Here is a 22,714-nt window from a genome sequence, read left to right as displayed (position 1 = left end):
GAGAGCAGGAACATGCAGACTAGGGTGGCCAGTGATGGCAGCAGGAACATGCAGTTCAGGTTATTATTCTGCTGCCATCACCCACTTACCAATTTTTTTTTTAAGCATTGTTTACAAGTACTTTGGGAGTCTTTATCTTTCCACTGAAAAGCCTTCTGAATTCAATACTGAGTTCAACAATCGCAAACTGTAAACCCAGTCTCCATTTTATTTGCTTCTCCCTGTTTTAGTTTATGTTTGTTGTCGTATCAGTTTTTCCTTTCACCCAGACGATTTAGCTCTTATGTCATTCAATCTCTCTTATATTCCACTCTGCCACACAGACTTTCCTTTGCCCTTGTCCCCACGTTCCCCTTACTGGAAACCTATTACAGTGTGAACTTTTCCCAGTTCTGATGAAAGGTCCCAGACCTGAGAGATAAACTTTTTTTCTCTCCCTTCATGGATGAGTACTTTTCTCAGCAACTTTTGTTTCATTTACAAAAGTACTTTGTGGGTTATAAGTTGCTTTGGGACTTGAGATCTTTCTTGTATTTTCCTGTGGACTCTCAGAATAAACTGCTTGTCTTCTGATTCTGAAGAAGAAACACTTAAGAAATATTAAGCATTTCTACAGGGAAGATAAAATGTATGAAAACTATGTGTTGTACTAAAATTGTCAATGTGATCTCTTAACCTACATTAGAAGTATAAGGGAAGACTTTACAATCTGAAAAAAATCATCATAATAAAATGGAAACTGATAGAATCAATTCAATACTTCTGAAAATGCAAGAGATGCAGAGAAAAAACATTTGATCTGTCATCAGAATGTATCACAGGTTGACCTGCAACACTTCATAGCATGGTCTCGGAGACCAACAATCTGCCAAATGGGGGCTGTTGAACACTGTGACCTCTCATTTTGAGCTGCTGCCCTTTAAGAGCTGTGACTTCAAATGCTTTACCCTTCCCCCCGATTAGCAGTCAATTAGCCTGAGCAAGCTTATTTAAATATGATCTAGGAGCTGGGTTTGTGATACAAGCAATGCCAGCTCCTCACTTGGTGACACATTGATAAGCCCAACCATATCCATTGTGGTATCTCTACCAGCAGGATTATAAACCAAGCTGATCATACTCTCACAATGTCAACGTGCCACGATGTCAACTTCCAGCATGCAGTTCAAGTATAAAATTAGCATTTTCAGGATAGAATCTGCCCAACAGGTCATTTCTGTTGAAATCCAAAACAGGTCGATCTACACGGTCAGTCTTGTGCCCAGATAATCAATTGACATTTAGCTTCAGCGATTTTATAACTGTGTTAAACTGTACTACCAATATACCAAGATAGATAGTGATGAAGAATGTTGTGGGTTACAGAGAGACATAGATAAGCTGCAGAGCTGAGCTGAGAGGTGGCAAATGGAGCTTAATCTGGAAAAGTTTGAGATGATTCACTTTGAAAGGAGCAAATGGGCTAATGGGAAGATCCTTGGTAGCGTAGATGAGCAGAGAGATCTCGCTATCCAGGTACACAGATCCTTGAAAGTTGCCACCTGGGTTGATAGGGTTGTTAAAAAGGCATATGGTGTGTTAGCTTTCATTGGTAGAGGGATTGAGTTTCAGAACCAGGAGATCATTTGCAGCTGTACAAAACTCTGGTGCGGCCACATTTGGAGGATTGCATACAGTTCTGGTCATCGCATTATAGGAAGGATGTGGAAGCTTTGGAAAGAATGCAGAGGAGATTTACTAGGATGTTGCCTGGTATAGAGGGAAGGTCTTACAAGGAAAGGCAGAGGGATTTGAGGCTGTTTTTGTTAGAGAGAAGGTTGAAAGGTGACTTAGACATATAAGATAATCCGAGGGTTGGATAGGTTGGACAGCGAGAGCCTTTTTCCTCAGATGGCAATGGCTAGCAGAAGGGGACATAGCTATAGATTGAGGGGTGATAGATATTGGACAGATGTTAGGGTTAGGTAGTAGGGGTGGGGAACGCATTGCCTGCAACAGTAGTAGACTCAGCAACTTTAAGGGCAGTTAAATGGTTATCGGATAGATATATGGCCAAAGGATAGAATAGTGTAGGTTAGGTGGGCTTCAGATTGGTTCCATAGGTCGGTGCAACATTGAGGGCCGAAAGGCCTGTACTGCTCTGTAATATTCTATATTTTATGTCCTATTCAACTTTCTGTATCAGTGAGATGCATCTGAATACAGTTCCTGCAGACACCGTATAGAAAGTAATCAGGACAATATCCCTTCCAAATGAAACGAGCTAACTGTTTTTTGCCTAGCACTGACACTAGCCCTTGACCACTGTTGTTTGCACCTTGTTCTTGGATGCTGTGAATGGATTGTGCTAAATGGGCTCTTTGAGGAGAATGAATCAACAAATCAATTGTCCTCAGCACATTTTCTGTAGGCCAGCTGTCTCCTGTGATCTCTGAATGCCCCATTAGCTAAGCTTGTGTCAAAGTTAAGTGGATCTTTCAACAGCAGGTTTTAAGTGTTGGACATGAACCAACTCCATTTAAAGCAGCTAAGATACACGTTTACAATGGAACTGAAATGACATCTCGAGATTTTGCACATTATTTCCTATATTTCTCATATCCTCGGCAAGAAATGTTTAAGAAAAGTATGATCAGCCACATCGATTTTACTATACACGTACTATACCTATTGCACACAAGGTTTAAAAATATTCTCTTCAGAGTTTGCCCCACTCTTTTCATAGGTAAGCAAAATCAGCCATTGGAAAGTAAACAGTCTTCCCAGTTTGCACTGTCCACAATTATGACCGGTATGTACTAGAGAAGTCACATTTTCCAATACCATTAAATGTAATGACATAGATACTGGTTGAAATGCAGAAATGATCTAGCTATTTTGGATTTGAATAAGTGCATATTGAAAAGGCTGGGATGATTTCACACAAAGTTGGGATTCAAGTAATTTCCATTAGCTCTTCCTATGTCATTAAAGTACTCTTACCTCATTGTCATCAGTAATCACTCACTAACGAGTATGACTGTTCACCCAAAAAATTTCATATCACTGATCATGGATATTGTGGGTCCTGTGTGGTTGATGACCCCAATCCTAAAGCAATCTCTCCAACCACATAGTTGGCAGTTGTTGAGGCGAGATGGGTCATTGGCCTTGATTGCAGGCATTCCTTTCCAGGTACCTCTTCCATACGTCCCCTTGCCACTGGGTCTTCTCAAAGAACACTGTCCCTTCATACAGGGGTTTTCTCCAAGTCAGTTTCTTCTGAATGAGAGTCTCCCACATGTCGCATTGCTTGAGGGAAACCTTCAGGGAATCTTTGAAGTGCTTCCTTTGTCTTCCTCTTGGTGGGGTGCCTTCCTAGAGTTGGGTGAAGATGATTAGCTTTGGAAATTAGGCATTCTAAACACATTGCTGGCATGGTTTTGGATGGTCATGACCTCAATGCTGATGCAATTGGCACTTCAGGGACACTGATGTTAGTACGTTTGTTCTCCCAGCTGATGTAGAGAATCCATCTCAAACAATGTTAATGGTACTTCTCAAGGGCCTTAAGGTAGTGTCTATACGTACTTCAGTTGTACAGATGATTCGGAAGGATGACTGCCTTCTACACAAGGATCTTGGTATCATGGTGTATGTCATGATTGTTGAAGATTCTAATCTTCAGTGTCTGAAGGCAGTCCTTGCCGATTGGATGAGATGTCAGCCTTAAATAAGTAGTTTCCCAGGCAAGAGAAATGTCCCATGTTTGGGAGGATTTTATTGATTTTTGGGGATGCCCTGAACCTGATTTAGCTCTGTTCCAAGAAATGAGATACTCAATATAACTGTGTCATACCTCAATGGGGTTTTGCACTGGAGCCCCACTATTCCTAGAGTCATCACAAATGTTAAAGATTTTAGCCAAGTCCAAATTCCCCATTTTAGACCCAGATCAACAGAAAATAAAGACCAGTTTTGTGGGCTTAACAATAAATACTATTTACCCTGTAATACAAAGACATAGATTCTTGCTACAGGTAAACAATTATGAACTGATATCATCTAACTTTAATAGTTAAATTCTGACCACTCTATAAAAATGAACCCTCCAACCCCATCCTCTGCTTCTCTCTCTCTCTCTCTCTCTCTCACACACACACACACACACACACACACACACACACACACACACACACACACACACACAAATAAAAGTGAAATGGATTTTATAGACAAAGGGAAGTATAGAGTGTGCAGTTCAATGATCCCTGTCCACAGGGGTTTCTGATTTGATTCTTTTGGCTTGTCAGGACATACTGTTCCTCAATCTCTCTTGTCCAGGTACATTCACATGCTTGCAGAAGGCACTTACATAACTTCATAACTAATAAAGTCTCTGACTTATATTTAAAAATCACAGTTTGCTGCAACTGATAGAGGAAAAGGCCTAAAGGTCTGTTTAACTCCACAGAACAGAAACACCACCTCCCTTTCAGAAGTCCAAAGATTGTTGACCATCATGTTGAGCTACCTGGGTGTAAATCACACAGTTGCTGGCTGTCATCAAACGCTGGTCACAACTCTACAGAACAATCAGCAACTGGTCACTGGCTAAATCTTCTTTTGTACACACCCTCTGGCTCCACCCCGTCTGCAGTAAGCCCCACCCCTCCAACTTGAACAAGCAGCAGTGTAAACAACACTTACAATGAGTGTTGGTCTTTTTTAAAATGTGCAGCAATTCCTTCCACAATCCTTGGTTTGTAAATCATTCTTTTCCCCATTTTACAACCGTTGATGTATTACTGAGGAAATTTGCTAATTGGAAATTGCCTACTGTTACATTGATCACTTTGTTAAATTGGATTTATTGGTTGTTAGTGGATTAACATCAATCTGCCTGGTGAGAGAAACAAGATTGGATTCAAATCATTAACTGTCTTTCTCTCTCCACAGATGCAGCCAGACTCCTATTTTTAGTTCAGACTCATTGCAGTATTTTGCTTTTATATTACATAGTGGAACTAGCATACCAAAAAAACTCTTACTTCTTAAAATTCTCTTCGTGAACATAGCTTATAACTTTGATCATCTGATTGATATATATTTCGTGGATTAGGATGTTTTTGTTAAAAAGGAATGGACCTAAAAATGGCTGCAAGTCACCTGACTACAGACTGAGGTCAGATTGGAGAGACCTATTTCGAACGAACAAATCCATCTGCTCTGGAATTACCATTTTATCTAAACACATTGAAACCAAGAACTTGGTCAGTGTCAAGAAATTCACATCTCTTGTTTAATTCACAAGTGTAGGATAATTTTACTTATTGGCAGATGGGAATGAATTCCTGCCAAATAGCCTGCTTGGAAAAACAATGGAGCTAGACTCTGGAATACACACTGAACCATATATCAATATTTGCTTTTTGAACAACAGTGCAGACAAATGGAAGAACGAATTCATGACAACAGCAGGAACTTTCTCTCTGAATCATTCTCTCTTCATCTTGGAAAACATTACTGGTGAAGAGCAACTTGGGAAATAAACTATTTACTGAGAATAAGTAATGAAGAGCAGTAAGGCTTTGGTGGCTCCACGGTCTATGCAGAGGTATGTTCAAAAATAGAAACTGAGATAAGTCAATTGATTGGTGATATTCTGTTTAGGGACTGAATCTCAACACCTGACTCAATAAAAATAACAAAATTATTAAGTAATAATAATGTAACAACTGAGTAGCTGATGAGTGTTACCTTTTATTTTTAAAGAATATTTATAATGATTGATAAGATATGAATTATCAGTAAAATTTATCTGTAGTCAGAAAATTTAAAATATTTGTAGGCTAAATTAGTATTGATAATATTCATTTTAGAGGTAGCAAGATTAATTAGTAAACAAAGGAAGGCCAAGACTGCCCCAACTGTAGCAGCTTGAGCTCCAGGTTTCAGAACATTGCATCACTTCAATGCATCCTTTACACTGAAAGCTACATTAATAGTACATTTCTAATTGTGGTCACCCTGCAGCTTAAGGATAAGCAGGGAGTTAGGGAATGAGTGATCATCAGGCAGTCAAAAATGAACAGGCACGTTGCATAGGAGTCCCCTAAAATGTATCCCACTTGGATGAGAATGCTGGTTCATCTGGAGAATGCAGCCAAAACCCAAATGTGTGACACCATGGGTGGCTCAGCTGCATATGGGTTGTGTCCAAGGAAGTCTGGAAGAGCAGTAGTGATACGTGATTTGGTAATTTAGCACCAATTAGGCTTTTCTGTAGTGGCAGACATAACTCCAGGATAAGTGTGCTGCCTTCCTGGTGCCAGGATCAAGGGTGTCATTCAACAGCTGCAAGGGAGAGGATGAACAACCAGCAGTAGTGGTCCACCTCAGTACCAATCACAGATAGAATTTAGGGAATTAGGTAGAAAATTAGTGAGTAGGACCTCAAGTTTAGTATAATCACTGGATCATACCCCCAGTTTCTCACATATGTGAGTACAGAAATATCATTTTAAAATGGATAATGCTTGAGTGGAAAGGTGGTTCAGAAGGGAGAGTTTTCAAATCCTGGGGAACTGGGATTGACTCTGGGGAGAATGGGACCTGTGCAAGCCAATGTATTGCACTGGAAAAGATCTGGAGTTTCTTGCTTCTTGTTTTGCTGGTACAGTTAGTGGGGGCAGTGATTAAACTAACTCCACAGGTGTGTGGCAGCCAGGAGAAAATATGAGGGGGGGATACCATGCTGCACAAAATACTGGGAAAGACAGGGAGCACTGAAATAAGGAATAGCAAGCTAATAGATGGGGTCAGAGTAAGGAAGAAAAGAATAGTCTAAATCAAGTTTAATGGGCATGTATATAAATCTATGAAGTGTGGTAAATACGATTAGTGAGTTTACAGTTGCAGGTTACCATATGGAACTATGATATTGGAGAATTTTAATTATCCAGATATAGACTGAAATAGTTGTAAAGGGCAGAGGTTAGCAAATATTTCTAAAGTGTGTCCAAGAGAATTTTCTTCAGTAGTATGTCTCAAGTCCAATGAGTAGGAAATATCGCAAAGACCTGGTTCTTGAATGAGTTGGCTGAAGTGGATCAAATATCAGGACAGTGAGCATTATATCATAAGGTTTAGGGTGACTGTGGAAAACAACAAGGAACAATCTGAAGTAAGAGCAATGGGCAAAGACAACTTCAACGGGGTAAATAATCTGGGCCAAATAATCTGGAGTCAAAAGGTGGCAGGAAAAATATTAGCTGATCAATGGGCTACCTTTAAAACAGAAATGATTCAGGTACAGTCAAGTATATTCTCTCAAAAAGGGAAAGGTAGGACAAACAAATCCAGAGCATTCTGGATGCTTTAAAAATGGTAGAGATCATAACAAAAATAAATAAATAAATAAATAAATAAATAAATAAATAAAGAGAGCTTATAACAAGTGACAGGTAGACAACACAATTGGAAACCAAATTGAATACAGAATGTTCAGAGGGAAGGTGGAGAAACAAATTGGAGAAGCAAAGTGAGAGTATGGAAAAAAAACAGGAGCTAACATAAAAGGGAATCCCAAAGACTTCTATACGCATATAAATAGTAGGAAAGAGTAGGGTTGATTCAGGAGTAAAAAGGGAATTTACACATGGAGGCAAAAGAACATTGCTGAGGTGTGAAATTAGTAGGAAGGAAGAAGATGTCTTTAGTAAGGAAGAAGATGTTACACAAGCCATGGGTAAAAAAAAGGTAATTCAGAAATTAGAAGATTTGGAAATTTAAAATGGAGTATTATATTTAAAGCTTGTTTCAACCAGACGAACTGTACCAAAAGTCATTAGGGGAAGTGAGATTGGAAATTGTGGAGTTAATGACCATAATTTTTTAGTCTTTCTTAATCTTAAGGATGATTCCAGTTGCAAATGTTACATCGTTGTTCAAAAAATTATGTCAAGGCAAGCCCATATTATATGTAGTGTCAAGATTCTTCAACTTGGCCTCAATGATCTTGCATGGTAAGCTACCAGCTTAGTGCCTCCTTATAGGGAAGGGGAAGGCCATGTAACTGGACTTACTCTAACATCTGCAAAAGCTCTATTCTGCATGTGGAGTTGGACAATACTATCTGACAGCACAGTATGTGGCAGTCTCTGCTGCTAGTTCCGGGCTGGGGTTCAAGTCCCGTTCCGGAGATGCGAGTACAAATGCTAGGCTAACATTCCAGAGGAGGGCACTGCAGCACTGATGGAGGCGCAGTCTTCTGGACGAGCTGTTAAACTAAGTATTGCCTGCACTGACGAGTCAATTCAAACAAACTGTTTCAAGTAGTCAGGAGGTTTCCCTAGAAAATGCTTATCCATCAACCGACAATGTCAAAAATAGATTTATCTAGTCATTACTAAATTGCTGTGTGAGGGAGCTTGCTAAGCGAAAATTAGCTGATGGACTTCCAAAATGTCTGCAGGACAACACTTCACTGACTGTAAAAATAATCTGAGATATTGATTAGATTATTAGAAAAGCGTTATTAATTTTTTTATTCCACCCAGACCTAAAGGTACCAGACTGTGTTCTTTGAAGAAATTAGCCCTACCTACATCCACACAACATTTCCCTCTTATCACACTCAAAGTCCCCAATCTTTCCTGTGACCTCCCTAAAACGGACAATTTTATTCCTTTTTGGAATCAACATCAACTGTGATTTGGAGTGCTGAAAGTTAATTTGCTTACATTTTACAGCAATTATTGAGAGAGGTGAAAATTCTGCAATTTCCGACAAGAGAGTACCAACTTTGTACTGACAATAAATAGCTTCAATATTGCTACATCCCCTACCAGAATGGTGACATTCTGTTCATTATCATTGGCCAGAAATTGAATTGCACTAGCCACATACTGTGGCCACGAGGGCAGGTCATATACTGGGAATTCATCTCATGCCTGTTCACTACTTCCAAGGCACAAGGTGTTGTGATGGAATACTCTTCACTTGTCTGGATGAGTGCAGCTCCAGGACTCCACTCAAGACTCTTGGCACAATCCAAGACAAAGCAACCTACATGATTGGCACCTCAACCACCACCAATGCACAGTAGCAGCAGTGTGTACCATCTGTACAATGCACTACAGCAATTCACCAAAGCTCCTACAACAGCATTTTTCAAACCCACCTAAGACAAGGGCAGCAGATGCTTGGGAGCACAATCATTTATAAAATCCCCTCCAAGCCAGTCACCACCCTGACTTGGAACCATATCGCTAGATCAAAATCCTGGAACTCCCTCCCTAGCACCAGTGTAGGTATCCTTATGCCACAAATACTGCAATAATTCAGAGAGGCAGGTCACTAACATCTTTTCAAGGGCAATCAGGGATGGACTATAAATACTGGTCTAATCAGCGATGCCCACATGCCACAAGAGAATAACAATATGTACTTAGGGCTGGTTGGGTGGTGGAACAATTTTAAGTGCACCATACCTATCCACCTCCCCACCATTCTGCCTTTTATTCTGTATCTGAAGGAATAACAAAATGCTGTACCCGCTCACTCAGGGGTGTACCAGCAGGACCAAGACTGACCTTGATTCATACTTAGGAAAGCAAAAAATTAACTTAAAGTGGAGTGACAGCACAACTTGTGTTGTGTGGATCAGGAATGCATTTTCTACTCGAACCTGCATCTGTGTACCATGGCAGATTGATTTAATGAGCTTTCCATAGTGATCAGATCATGTGTATGTAAAGGGTGTTGTTTATCACTCAGCAGCTGTGCTGAGCTATAGCTTTCCATTAGTGAAAGGGCATCTAACTAGCCGTACAAAATGTGTTTTCCCAGGAAGTGCAATGTAGCTAACTCCTCTGCTATGTCAATAATTCATTTGCCACGCCTTTCAATTTATGTACAGTGGACACAGAAAAACCACACGCATTCAAAACACCACAGACCCACATAAAAACCTCACACACACAAACGCACTCATATATGCACAAACATAACAAACCATTCACACACACATACAGAAATACCACATTCACAAAAATGTACACACAAACTCACGTGCACACAAACTCACAAACACACACCTTCACTTACACACACAGAATCACACATATACACTCATTCACCCACACACAAATGTTCACGCACAAGCACTACCACTCACTCACATAAACACACACTCCCATCCTCACTCATACTAAAACACCACACCCATACATACAAACACACGTCCTTATACACAAGCACACACACAAGTGCACAAAGAATCAGACAACATATACACATACACTCGCAAACACACACAGAACCACACAAACATGCACACACAGAAAAAAAAATCACAAAGACATTCACACTAAACACCACACACTCACACAGAAACACTACATATTCACACGCAAACACTACCCACACTGCTGGTTCCCTCACATCACAAGTATTGGGGGACCAAAGCATGCTCTAAGAACTTAGATGTCGGAATTCTCCTGGCTATTTTTAAAATTATTGTCCTTTGATATACAGAGGAACCTCAATTATCAAAAAGGAAACAGGCGGGGAGTATCTTGCTCACTTAGTCGAATTCCGGATAATCGAATGTTGGATAACATAGTTTAGCCATCAGGCCCTTGCGATCTTGCCGGATAATCCGATATTTGGATATCGGAATGCCGAATAATTGAGGTTTCTCTGTATTGGCTATTGCCATTCATTATAGTTTTACAACTAGAAGGTTTAGAAGATTATGATTCAGGACAATGTCTCTTGGTTTATAAGACAGTTGTTTGTGACTGTATCTTTAACTTTAGGGAAAATGAAAGTGGTTATGTGACCTAGGTTCTCCTGTTGGAATTTTCAATTCTCTCTAAAAGTAGAGGCAAATTCTGTTTGTAACTTTATGTCTTGTTTGACAAATTAAATAGTTTTTAGTGTTCTTTTTGTATTTGTTTCAGTCAATTTAAAAAAAGGTGAAATTTTGTCATGTGCCCTGCTTTCAGTGAATGAATAGTTGAATTTCTCTTCAAAACCTGTCAGTCTCAACTGAGATTGAGACATCATTCATTGATTAAACTCACTTGCTTGAATGCAGCCTGGTTGAACTAAAACAACATTCACATATAAACCACGGTTTGTCATTTCTAGTGTTCACATGACACTAATTTGCAGATGTTTTATTTAATTCTCCCTTTATTTCTCTTTCCATCAACCACCTAATTACCTTATTCTTGGAGACATTACTAACTTTGGCCAGCATAAATTGGAAGGTTGGACAGTTAAAACTGCCCAAGTTTTTCATACTGGTGCTAAGTATCAGGATTTTAACCTGCTCAACTGAGCTGGTGGAAAAGAGGTTGCTTAAAGCCATAATAATCTGTCATGATTTGGTCAGCCCTGCCTTAGGAACAATGCTATTTGCCAATTGACAAAACTTGCTAAATTTGTATTTAATTCACATGTACCTGTCTATCCAAAGACATGGGCAATGCAACACTGAAACTATCACCCATGCCTCAGTGTGGTAGGGGTATTATCTTTCACTGTAGTTAAAGTACTGGAATCTCTCTGCCATTTAGTTAGTAGAGGAACGAGGAGGAGCCTTTCACTCATTCCTCACATTAGGAATGAGTGAAAGGCTACTCCTCTGATTTGGTTGTAAAAGTGATTTTTGTTTTCACTTGTGATAGTGGGAATTGCTTCTCATGTGAAGGGTGTGTTGCTGACTGTTTGGTTACCAATACCCTTTTTCACTGATCAAAGGACCTTTACTGTGTGGGAAGATTCTATCAAAATATAAAGTGTTATGAGTCGTCTTTCCAGATTTTGGAAATAAATAAGAACAAGGGTGGAAAGGTTGCCAAGGCAGGTTAAGCAGCATCTAAGCAATGTGAGGAGGATGGTATCATACTTGGACAAGAAATCTCGAGGCTAATGTTGTGGGGACATCCTGCCAAGGCATCTGGTGACGTGTTATAGAGTCATAGAAATGTACAGCACAGAAACAGACCCTTCGGTCCAACTCATCCATGCCGACCAGATATCCTAACCTAATCTCGTCCCTTTGCCAGCATTTGGCCCATATTGCACCAAACCCTTCCTGTTCATATACCCAGCCAGATGCCTTTTAAATGCAGCAATTGCACCAGCCTCCACCACTTCCTCTGGCAACTTATTCCATACACGTACCACCCTCTATGTGAAAAAGTTGCCCCTTAGGTCCCTTTTATATCTTTCCTCTCTCACCCTAAACCTATGCCCTCTAGTTCTAGACTTCCTCACCCCAAGGAAAAGGCTTTGTCTATTTATCCTATCCATGCCCCTCATGATTTTATAGACCTCTATAAGGTCACCCCTCATTATCCAATAAAATCTAGGATTGAAAGCCAGTCTCAGTAATGCTCACTATAAAATTATCATTGATTGTTATAGAGACCCTCCTGATTCATTAATGCTGTTCAGGGGACGAAAATCTGATATTCTTACATGTGTTTTAGAGTCAGAGCAGTGTGTATCCTCTGAATTAGCCTAGCAAACTTCTCAGTTCAAGTGAGAATAGGGACAGGCAACAAATGCTGACCTTGCTAATGATGCCTAAATCCCTTCACAGGATTATTAAATTGCAAAAAAAAAAGCTGTAATATGCATTAATTTAAGCACATGAAAAATACATCCTCATCTGGCCAGAATACAAGTTTGTAGCTGGCGCTACTAGATTAAATTAGAAAGACAAATTGCATAAAGGTTGCTTCTATTCCCTTCGAATAGTAACATGTAAAATTGATTAGTGATTGAATGGAGTGTTGAAAATGCTAACAGAATTTAGGGGAGAATACAGGGGAAATGCAGATAAACTATTTCCACTGGTGGGGGATAATTAGGAAGTATTTTTTCATTTAAAGGTGAGTAGAAAGCTGAAATTGTCTCCCCAAAAGGCAATGGATTTTGGATTAATTGGAGCTTGGGTGTGGGATAAAGGCAGGCACGTGGGTGTGAACTTATACATCTGCTAAGAACTAACTGAAAGATGGAGCTAGGCCAATAGGTTGAATGGTCTACTCCTGTTTCTATATCCTGAAAAATATTTAAATCACCATACCTTATGCACAGATCTCCAATCCTCTCTTGGGGTTTGTGAATACAGTTCTCTTGTTAAGGAGGGTTGCAGACTGGCAGATTCTGTCAGAAGACAACCAGAATCTCTGCTTCTCCTTAGACTTGCTTCTCCATTCTTCAATCGCCTGGGTGAAAGGTGGAAACCAAGGTATTTTATAACATCAAACGTTCTCTGTTGCATCAGAAATTGGAGTTTGCAAAAATACTGAAAAAGCTTGAGAAAAATTCTGTAATTGCAAAATGTTAATTCAGAATATTAAAATTCAACAAAGTCAACGTAGCACAGACACCTCTAATGAACCTTAGGGGAAATGATCGGTCAGCAGCCAGAACATGTCATCTATTATCACCCAGTTCATTTGGACTCTCAGGGTAGACAGGACTTCCCAATGAGAAAGTTAACTAATCAGTTATTATATCCAGTTATTATGCAATGAGCACAGCCTTAATCAGTCCCCTGTATTTTATTATAAGGGTATTTGTAGGATCTGAATATTTTTGTTTAAAACATTGTGCTTACTTAGAATCAGGCTACAAACAGACTGAGCTTCCAGGCCAGTTTTGTGAAGACAGCTTGCTAGTTCACACCAGCACGCCTGTCACTGTTCGGTCTGCCATTGGAAACTGCTGCACAGCCAGACATGAGAACAAGTGTAATGCTTAAATCTTCCGCTATTTCGAACACTCAACAGGAAATTTGTTCCGTTTCTGTAATTTCCTCATCCCTCACTATCCTTGATTGAAATTTTTTGATACAATCCTTTTCAGGGTCAGTAGCAACGTTGTTTTCTTAACAAGGGCTAGATGTAGGTCCAGGAGGACTCCTCCTCCTCTAATATTCCCACCTCTTTGGTAGAGCCTGATATCCGTTCAAAACCTTTAGCCACACAATGGTGGGAATCAGAAATCGCAACGAGGTGAACTTTAAACCTGGCTGGAGAAATTTTCCTGATGAAGAGCTTATGCTCGACACATCAACTCTCCTGCTCCTTCGGTGCTGCCTGACCAGCTGTGCTTTCCCAGCACCACACTTTTTAAACTTTAATCTCCAGCATCTGCAGTCCACACTTTCTCCCAGTTGATTATAACCTTACTGCAAAGCCTCTTCCAAGGATGCACACCTTGAAAAAGTTCTCCTCCTCCCTCGATAAGGATTCAGTGAGTCTCTCTCTCACTTCACCCCCAGTTCATCTCCTCTGCCCTGAAGCTCTTCAGCCACGTCCTAAAGCAGCTCTACTACTACAGCCACATCTCCTTCCTCAGCACCTGCCTACACAACCGACTTATCCTGTTTGGACTCCAGACCATCATAATTTGGACCTGACCCAGGAAACCACTACCAATGGCAAATCCAAAGCCTCCAGAAACAGATCACTCTCTGGATCCTCTGCTCCAAGCTTGCAGCTATATGCCACCACCTCCTCTCCCTGCAGTCAGCCCTGCCCCAGCTCAGGGCCACACTCTCCCAGACCTACAAAGAGTCTATGCTATTCTTCATCTTGAGAAGAATCCACACACTCAACAAATGCTTTTTCTCCAGCATGTCGGACATCAAGGAACGTAATTACACCAAACTTTCACGTACATACCTGCAAACTTGGGATTCCTCGATCATTCCAGAACCTTCTCCCAGCCTCCAGAACTGCTCAGATGCCATTAACCACGTGTCCATTACAGCCACCACCATCCCAGCAAACAATGATGTCACTTCCACCCCTGGTGCTCCACAGATGAAAGCCAGCACCAACTATAACACCTCTGCGATCGCCAGCAAAACAGCCTCAGCGACCGCCGCTAGAACCACTGCTGCCGAAACCACCGCAAATACTACCCAGCACGTCACTTCCATCCCCATAGTCGCCGCTGCCTCAACTACTTCCACCGACATTAATGACCGGAACACTGCCGATGAACATGCAGCCACTGTTGAAGACATCGTAAACGTGACATGGAATGTCACTTCCGCCCCCGCAGATGCCACCAAATGCACCTCTTCTGCCCATCTGACCCCCATGGTGTGTGTCACTTCCGTTGGTGACGTCACCCACGTTACCATGACCACACCCACTCCAAGACAGTCTCCACCCCCACTCCCAACTCCAACTCCACACCAGGTCCTAGTTTCCACCCTGCTGTGTTTTCATCATCCCCACAGACCTCCCCCTCATTGAGGAGGAATAATCAGTCCTCAGTAAAGGCCTCACCTTCATCCCACTGTGCTCCCGGATCAACAAATTCAACGCGTGTCACAATATCAAAGTTTTCTTCCGCTACCTCAGTGCTTACTTTTTCCATCAGGACTCCAGCCCACCCCCTCCAAGGACCCCTTCTCCCGCCTCCAACACATCCGTCTACTTTGATATCCCACGCTGGTCTGTTACCCGCCCTCGATCTCTGATACAATCCTGATGAAGAGCTTATGCTTGAAATATCAACTCTCCTGTTCACTGGATGCTGCCTGACCGACTGCGCTTTACCAGCAACACACTTTTTGGCTCTGATCTCCAACACCTGCAGTCCTCATTTTCTCCCTGGAGAAATTTTGAGTCTGGTATGACTTCTTCAGAACACTCTGAAGAGTCATACAAGATTCAAAATGTCAACTTTGTTTCTCTCTCCACAGACACTGCCAGACCTGCTGAGTTTCTTCAGTGTTTTCTGTGTTTGTTATAAGCTTCCAGCATCCGTAGTATTTCGCTTTTACTTAACCTGGTTATCCCTTAAATATTAAGTATTCAACAGTTGGTTTCTTTGTCTCTCTCACTACCTATTTTAAGGCCATATTTCTTTGTTTTTTTTTAAAGATATTTTTATTAGAAATTTAATATTTTGACAGATTTACAAAAATAAACAGAACTTTCAAGCACAAACATTAATATAAAAATAGATCTTAAATATATAATCATCAAAATTCAAAGGAATGATACTAAAGAAGAAAAACAATGAAACTCAGTTAACTACTAATCTAATCCACAATTATCCAGAGTGTATAGTTGAGTCACTTACATCCTTCAAACAAGAGAAAATGTTCTCTAATACACTCATAACAGTATAATAAAAAGGAAACTATTTCCAAACAATAAGAACAAAAAAAACATGTTTGAATGGAGATCCTCCCCCTTGTTCTCAGGGGGCCTTACTTCCTTTCTAAAGGTCCACCATATCCTCTCCCAAACAGTGTCCCACCCTTGACCCGGGCGCTCCTTAATAGGATTTAGATATAATACCGAGCTAGAGTTAACAGTGAGCGCCCCACCCCCACCCCTCCCCACCCATACCTGAGTATATCTGATAGCATCAATGCCACGTACAAACACACAACTATAAAATTACAACTCCAACAAATTACAGTTAAGTATAATAACATAAAATAGCAAGGGAAGACAACCCTGCTCCCAGAAGCAAAAGTTTGGAAGAGGCAAGCCAACATAAATTGTCTCTTATGATTTATTCAAACGAGTCTAAAAGTTCCTTAGCCTCTTCTGGTGATCTAAAATTATACTCGGATCCTTCGTGGTTAAAGCATAACGTCGCTGGGTAGCGTAAGGTGTATTGAATATTTAAGTTCCTTAGACATTTCTTCACCTCATCAAACGCCTTCCTCCTTCGTGCCAAAGCCGGGGAGAAGTCCTGAAATAACCTAATCTTGGATCCTTCATGAATCATAGCTTTAGGATCCTTTCCAAGATTTCTGGAGGCATCCAGGAGTATCTGCCTCTCCCCATAACTCTGCAGCCGGAACAGGACCGGGCGTGGGCGCTGGTTTGGGCCAGATCCGCGTACTGCGACCCGGTAGGCCCACTCCACCCTTACCCGGTCAGTTTCAGCCCCCAGGTTTAAAAGCTGGGGCAGCCATCGCTCCAGAAATACTGCTAACTGTCCCTTCTCTTCTTGTTCAGGGAGGCCCAGAAGACGGATATTCTTTTTCCGATTTCTATTATCCAGGTCATCCATGTAGATTTCAAAGGCCCGGACTCTCTGCTCCAGAGCTCGCACCTGTTCTGTAGCTGTTTGTGCTGCAGCCTCGGAGGTCGTGGCCTTTAGCTCTGCCCCCTTCACTCGGCCCTGCAGTTCCTCAATAGCCTGGCTGTGCTTTTGTAGCTTTTCTTTGAATGAGTTCCATCTCTGCCTGGATTCTACAACGAAATTGACGAGTGTCGTTTCCAGCCTGGCAATCATCTCTTCAAGGCCTGTTTTTACATCAGCTGCAGCCGGAGGAGGAGTCTTTGTTTTCTGAGAGCTGCGGGATCCCTTTGGTTTACTCATTATCCACTTAATATTAAACTGCTTAAATATAATAGTAAGCAGCTAATTAAGGTTAGAAATTTTTTTTGGGTGGTTTGGTAAGTGTGGTGGGGGTGAGTAACTCACTTTACCCAGGTTTTGGGAAGAGCACTGTAAACTCAGACTTGCTGAGTCGCCGCCATCTTGGATCTCATATTTCTTTGTTAATTCTGACATTGAGAAGGAGAAAGTGAGGACTGCAGATGCTGGAGTTCAGAGCTGAAAACGTGTTGCTGGAAAAGCGCAGCAGGTCAGGCAGCAATCCAAGGAGCAGGAGAATTGATGTTTCGGGCATGAGCCCTTCTTCAGGAATGAGGAGAGTGTGCCAAGCAGGCTAAGATAAAAGGTAGGGAGGAGGGGCTTGGAGGAGGGGCGTTGGGAATGCGATAGGTGGAAGGAGGTTAATGTGAGGGTGATAGGCCAGAGTGGGAGTGGGGGCGGAGAGGTCAGGAAGAAGATTGCAGGTTAGGAAGGTGGTACTGAGTTCGAGGGTTGGGACTGAGACCGGGGGGGGGGGGGGGGGAAATGAGGAAACTGGAGAGTTCCTAGGCGGAAGATGAGGCACTCTTCCTCCAGTTGTCGTGTTGCTATGGTCTGGCGATGGAGGAGTCCAAGGACCTGCATGTCCTTGGTGGAGTGGGTGGGGGACTTGAAGTGTTGAGCCACGGGGTGGTTGGGTTGGCTGGTCCGGGTGTCCCAGAGGTGTTCTCTGAAACATTCCGCAAGTAGGGGGCCTGTTTCCCCAATATAGAGGAGGCCACGTCGGGTGCAGCGGATGCAGTAAATAATGTGTGTGGAGGCGCAGGTGAATTTGTGGCGGATATGGAAGGATCTCTTGGGGCCTTGGAGGAAAGTAAGGGGGGAGGTGTGGGCGCAAGGTTTGCATTTCTTGCGGTTGCAGGGGAAGGTGCCGGGAGTGGAGGTTGAGTTGGTGGGGGCTGTGGACCTGTCAAGGGAGTCACGGAGGGAATGGTCTTTTTGGAACGCTGATAGGGGAGGGGAGGGAAATATATCCCTGGTGGTGGGGTCCATTTGGAGGTGGCGGAAATGATGACAGATGATGTGATGTATATGGAGGTTGGTAGGGTGGTAGATGAGGACGAGTGGGATTCTGTCCTGGTGGCGATTGGAGGGGCGGGGCTCAAGGGCGGAGGAGCGGGAAGTGGAGGAGATGCGGTGGAGAGCATCGTCGATCATGTCTGGGGGGAAATTGCGGTCTTTGAAGGAGGAGGCCATCTGGGTTGTCCGGTATTGGAACTGGTCCTCCTGGGTGCAGATATGGCGGAGACGAAGGAATTGGGAATATGGGATGGCGTTTTTACAGGGGGCAGGGTGGGAGGAGATGTAGTCTAGGTAGCTGTGGAAGTCGGTTGGTTTATAGTAAATGTCCGAGTTGATTCGGTCGCCCGAGATAGAAATGGAGAGGTCTAGGAAGGGGAGGGAGGAGTCTGAGACGGTCCAGGTGAATTTGAGGTCGGGGTGGAAGGTGTTGGTAAAGTGGATGAACTGTTCAACCTCCTCGTGGGAGCACGAGGCAGCGCCGAAACAGTCATCGATGTAGCGGAGGAAAAGGTGGAGGGTGGTGCCAGTGTAGCTGCGGAAGATGGACTGTTCCACATATCCTACGAAGAGGCAGGCATAGCTGGGGCCCATGCAGGTGCTCATGGCTACTCCTTTAGTTTGGAAGAAGTGGGAGGATTGAAAAATGGTAAAAACACGGTAGGGCTGGGAGCTAGGACCTGTTGTGGGGCTGGAGCTGTGTGTGGGGGCGGGGTTAGACGTGGGGGTGGGAATGGAGATCATGGCGGATTGGGTTCGGCGTGGGGGCGGGGTGGGATTTCCATCCCCACGCCATTTTCCGTCACCACGCCTAACCCCGTCCCCACGCAGATCTCCGTCACCTCGCCTAACCCTGTCCCCACGCAGATCTCCGTCACCACGCCTAACCCCACCCCCACGCCAATCTCCATCCGCTCGCCTAATCCCGCCCCCACGCCAGGCCATAGCAACATGACGGCTGGAGGAAGAGCGCCTCATCTTCCGCCTAGGAACCCTCCAACCACAAGGGATGAACTCAGATTTCTCCAGTTTCCTAATTTCCCCTCCCCCCACCTTGTCTCAGTCCCAACCCTCGAAGTTAGCACCACCTCCCTAACCTGCAATCTTCTTCCTGACCTCTCCGCCCCCACCCCCATTCTGGCCTATCACCCTCACCTTAACCTCCTTCCACCTATCGCATTTCCAGCGCCCCTCCCCCAAGTCCCTCCTCCCTACCTTTTATCTTAGCCTGCTTGGCACACTCTCCTCATTCCTGAAGAAGGGCTCATGCCCGAAACGTCGATTCTCCTGCTCCTTGGATGCTACCTGACCTGCTGCGCTTTTCCAGCAACATATTTTCAGCTGACATTGAGAAGGACCACGGTGATCTCCCAGATTCCTGCCTTGATAAATAAGCTTTTGGTCACAGCATTTGATATCTGAAATAATGGAACATTTTCAGTTACTTTGACCCCTCAGAATGTTATCATTTGATACATCCTGCTGGGAACAATCATTTTAAGCCAGCGGTAATACATTTGTTCTTGATGTTTCTATAATTTGGCTGTCATTTCCATTCATTGGCTGAGCATGGTTTAGCACTTCACCTGCTGAACAATGCTTATCTAAAGGATGTTAGGCTCCGTGTTCACCTTTCCCACCTGTTGCCATGAGCCTTGTCTATGCAAAGTGCAGAGAAGAAAACTCGGTATAGCGTCTGGCCTGTTGCAGAACCCTTCAATAAAAAAAATACACAAGCAAGCTCAATGACGCCTGTGCAATCATCCATGATACATTTCCTGATCTTCACCCCATCCAAGAAATGCTCAATGAGCTGAGATTTAAAGCATAAAATCACTCCTTCATCTGGGGACCAGTTTTGGGTAACCTCAACTTTAGATGTCAGGCACAGTAATACTGTAAAAGCTACACACTAGGGGTCCTGGAACATCTGTAGCTTGATTTTGAAAAAGAAAATTGTCAGTGCTGAGATTCTTGAGTCCAGGTCAACGTATGAAATGACAGCTATAAAACATGGGAAAACTCATGGGTTTTCCAATGGTTTGGAGTCTGCTTCCAAAGTTCTGCTGTCAGATCTCAAGAGGGGCATGGTACAATTGTCACAATAGCTGGGACAAAGCCTTTTCAACATGAAAACCAGGGTCATGTGGAAGGAGCTATCATCGTGGCTATGAGAGTTACCTGTAAATCCTCTTTAAGTAAAAGCAAAATAAAGCAGATGCTAAAAATCTGAGACAAACACAAAAGAGATCTGGTGTCCCTTACCTGGTCTCATTTACATGTGACTCCAAACCAATGTGATTGACTCTTCAACTGGACAAATTAGGGATGGGCTATAAATTGGCCAGCAACTCTTACATCCTGTGAATGATTAAAACAAAATAAAAACCTTGGTATTAATCAACGTTTTGATAATTGCTCCTGAACATCACAAGTGTAGTTGACATGAGACACCACTGGGATTGGCTGACCATGTTCAAGACAATTATGCACAATTTCCACTGGATGAAATTGGCTGTTTTTTTTAAAAGGGATTTAAATAGCTTACAAATAGGTGTTTTTTAAAAAACACCTATTTGTAATCTCTACAACATATTTAACCAGACTAATTGTGACCTAACCCATTAGGTCACTGTAAGGAGTGAGTTGCAGTTTAAACTGGACCAGAGACATATACTTTAAAATAAACAGCAAAAAGAGGGGAAAGGGGAAATTAAAAGCAAAGTGCGGGAAAGCAAACCGAAATCGAATGGCAGTTAACGTTTACTTCACATCTTCGACCAGCGACAACCTGAGCCGCCATGACATGTTGGCCTGGGTCAACAACTCTCTCAAGTTGAACTACACCAAAATCGAGCAGCTGTGTTCGGGCGTGGCCTACTGCCAGTTCATGGACATGCTGTTCCCCGGCTCCATCACTCTGAAGAAAGTCAAGTTTATGGCCAGGCTCGAGCACGAGTACATCCAGAACTTCAAACTGCTGCAGGCGGCCTTCAAGAAGATGCAGGTGGACAAGGTCATCGCGGTGGACAAGCTGATGAAGGGCAAGTTCCAGGACAACTTCGAGTTCCTACAGTGGTTCCGCCGCTTCTTCGACGCCAACTACGACGGTCGGCCGTACGAGGCGGTGGCCGCCCGCCAGGGCCAGGAGGCGGGCTCGTCTGCCGGCGCCTCGGGCCTCCACTTTAACAAGCCCAAGAAGACGCTGAGCACTCTGAGCGCCGCCTCGGGCCCGGACAAGAAGGACAAAGCCGTGCGGTCGTCATCGTCGGGGACCTCGCTGCTTCGCTCCAAGGCCGCCCCGAAGGCGGGCGGCGGCGGTGGCGTGACGGCGGCGTCGGCGCAATCTCCCGCCAAAAGCGCCGCGGACAACAACAACAACATGGCGGGCAATGGCGACGCTCATCTGGCCGAGCAGGTGAGGGCCTTGAAGAGCGACCTGCTGGAGCTGGAGAAAGAACGGGACTTTTACTACGGAAAGCTGAGAAGCATCGAGATGATCTGCCAGGAGAAGCAGCAGGAAGACAGCGGGCTGGTCCAGCAGCTGGAGAAGGTGCTCTACTCCATCGAGGACGGTGTCAACCCCCGGGAGGCCGCCATTGAGCAGCCCGAGGAGCCAGAGGAATATTAAACAGGGTGAGCTCATTCCCCTCCACAACTTACTGCAAATCCGTGGTTAGAGAGTGGCGACCCCTCACTACTTGCAAAGTTTTTTTTAAAACCAGAAAAGAAAGGTGTGTGCGCGCGCAAAAATACTAGTATAGGCTAAATTAAAGTGTACCTCCTTTCGCAATAAACAAGCTTCCACTGATTTGCCATGATTTCCACTCCTGTTCAACAAAAAGGCGAGAGAGAATGGAACCCCTACATTTGCTGCAAAGTTTTTAAACGGAAGTTGTGTGTGCAGAAATGCTTGTGTAAGCTAAATTAAAGTGTACCTTCTTTCTCAATAAGCAGGCTAATATTGATTACCATCATTTCCACTTCTCTCTAACAAAGCTGTTTTTTTTGTCTGTATTCCTTCCCTGACACTTATTCACTTGTCTGTTCTAGTTTCCCTGGAGGTGGTGGAGGTACACTCAAAATGCTGTTTGATTGGGAGTTCCAGCTTTAACCCAGCCACACTGACAGAGACAGTGTTAATCGTTGACTTTTGCACTGACCTATAAGGCAGTCAAGCCAGTTGGACTAAAGCATGTGGTTCTCGTTTGATGGCTCTAGCCCATGGGGTAATTGGGGTAATCCCTCTCCTTAGTGAAAAACCAAT

At 43.2% G+C, this 22,714-nt stretch overlaps 1 protein-coding gene across 1 annotated transcript; it reads left to right on the top strand.

Annotated features, from left to right (window-relative positions):
- The first annotated feature begins 21,196 nt into the window (after positions 1-21,196).
- On the top strand, positions 21,197-22,078 carry LOC132830393 (microtubule-associated protein RP/EB family member 1-like). The gene has a single exon (XM_060848052.1). It carries the CDS (start codon positions 21,197-21,199, stop codon positions 22,076-22,078), a length of 882 nt encoding a protein of 293 aa, XP_060704035.1.
- The last annotated feature ends 636 nt before the right edge of the window (positions 22,079-22,714 follow it).

This window comes from Hemiscyllium ocellatum, chromosome 31 (assembly GCF_020745735.1).
Source record: "Hemiscyllium ocellatum isolate sHemOce1 chromosome 31, sHemOce1.pat.X.cur, whole genome shotgun sequence".
NCBI lineage: Eukaryota > Metazoa > Chordata > Chondrichthyes > Orectolobiformes > Hemiscylliidae > Hemiscyllium > Hemiscyllium ocellatum.
The sequence above is the reverse complement of the archived record's forward strand: the minus strand, read 5'-3'. Positions and strand labels throughout refer to the sequence as shown.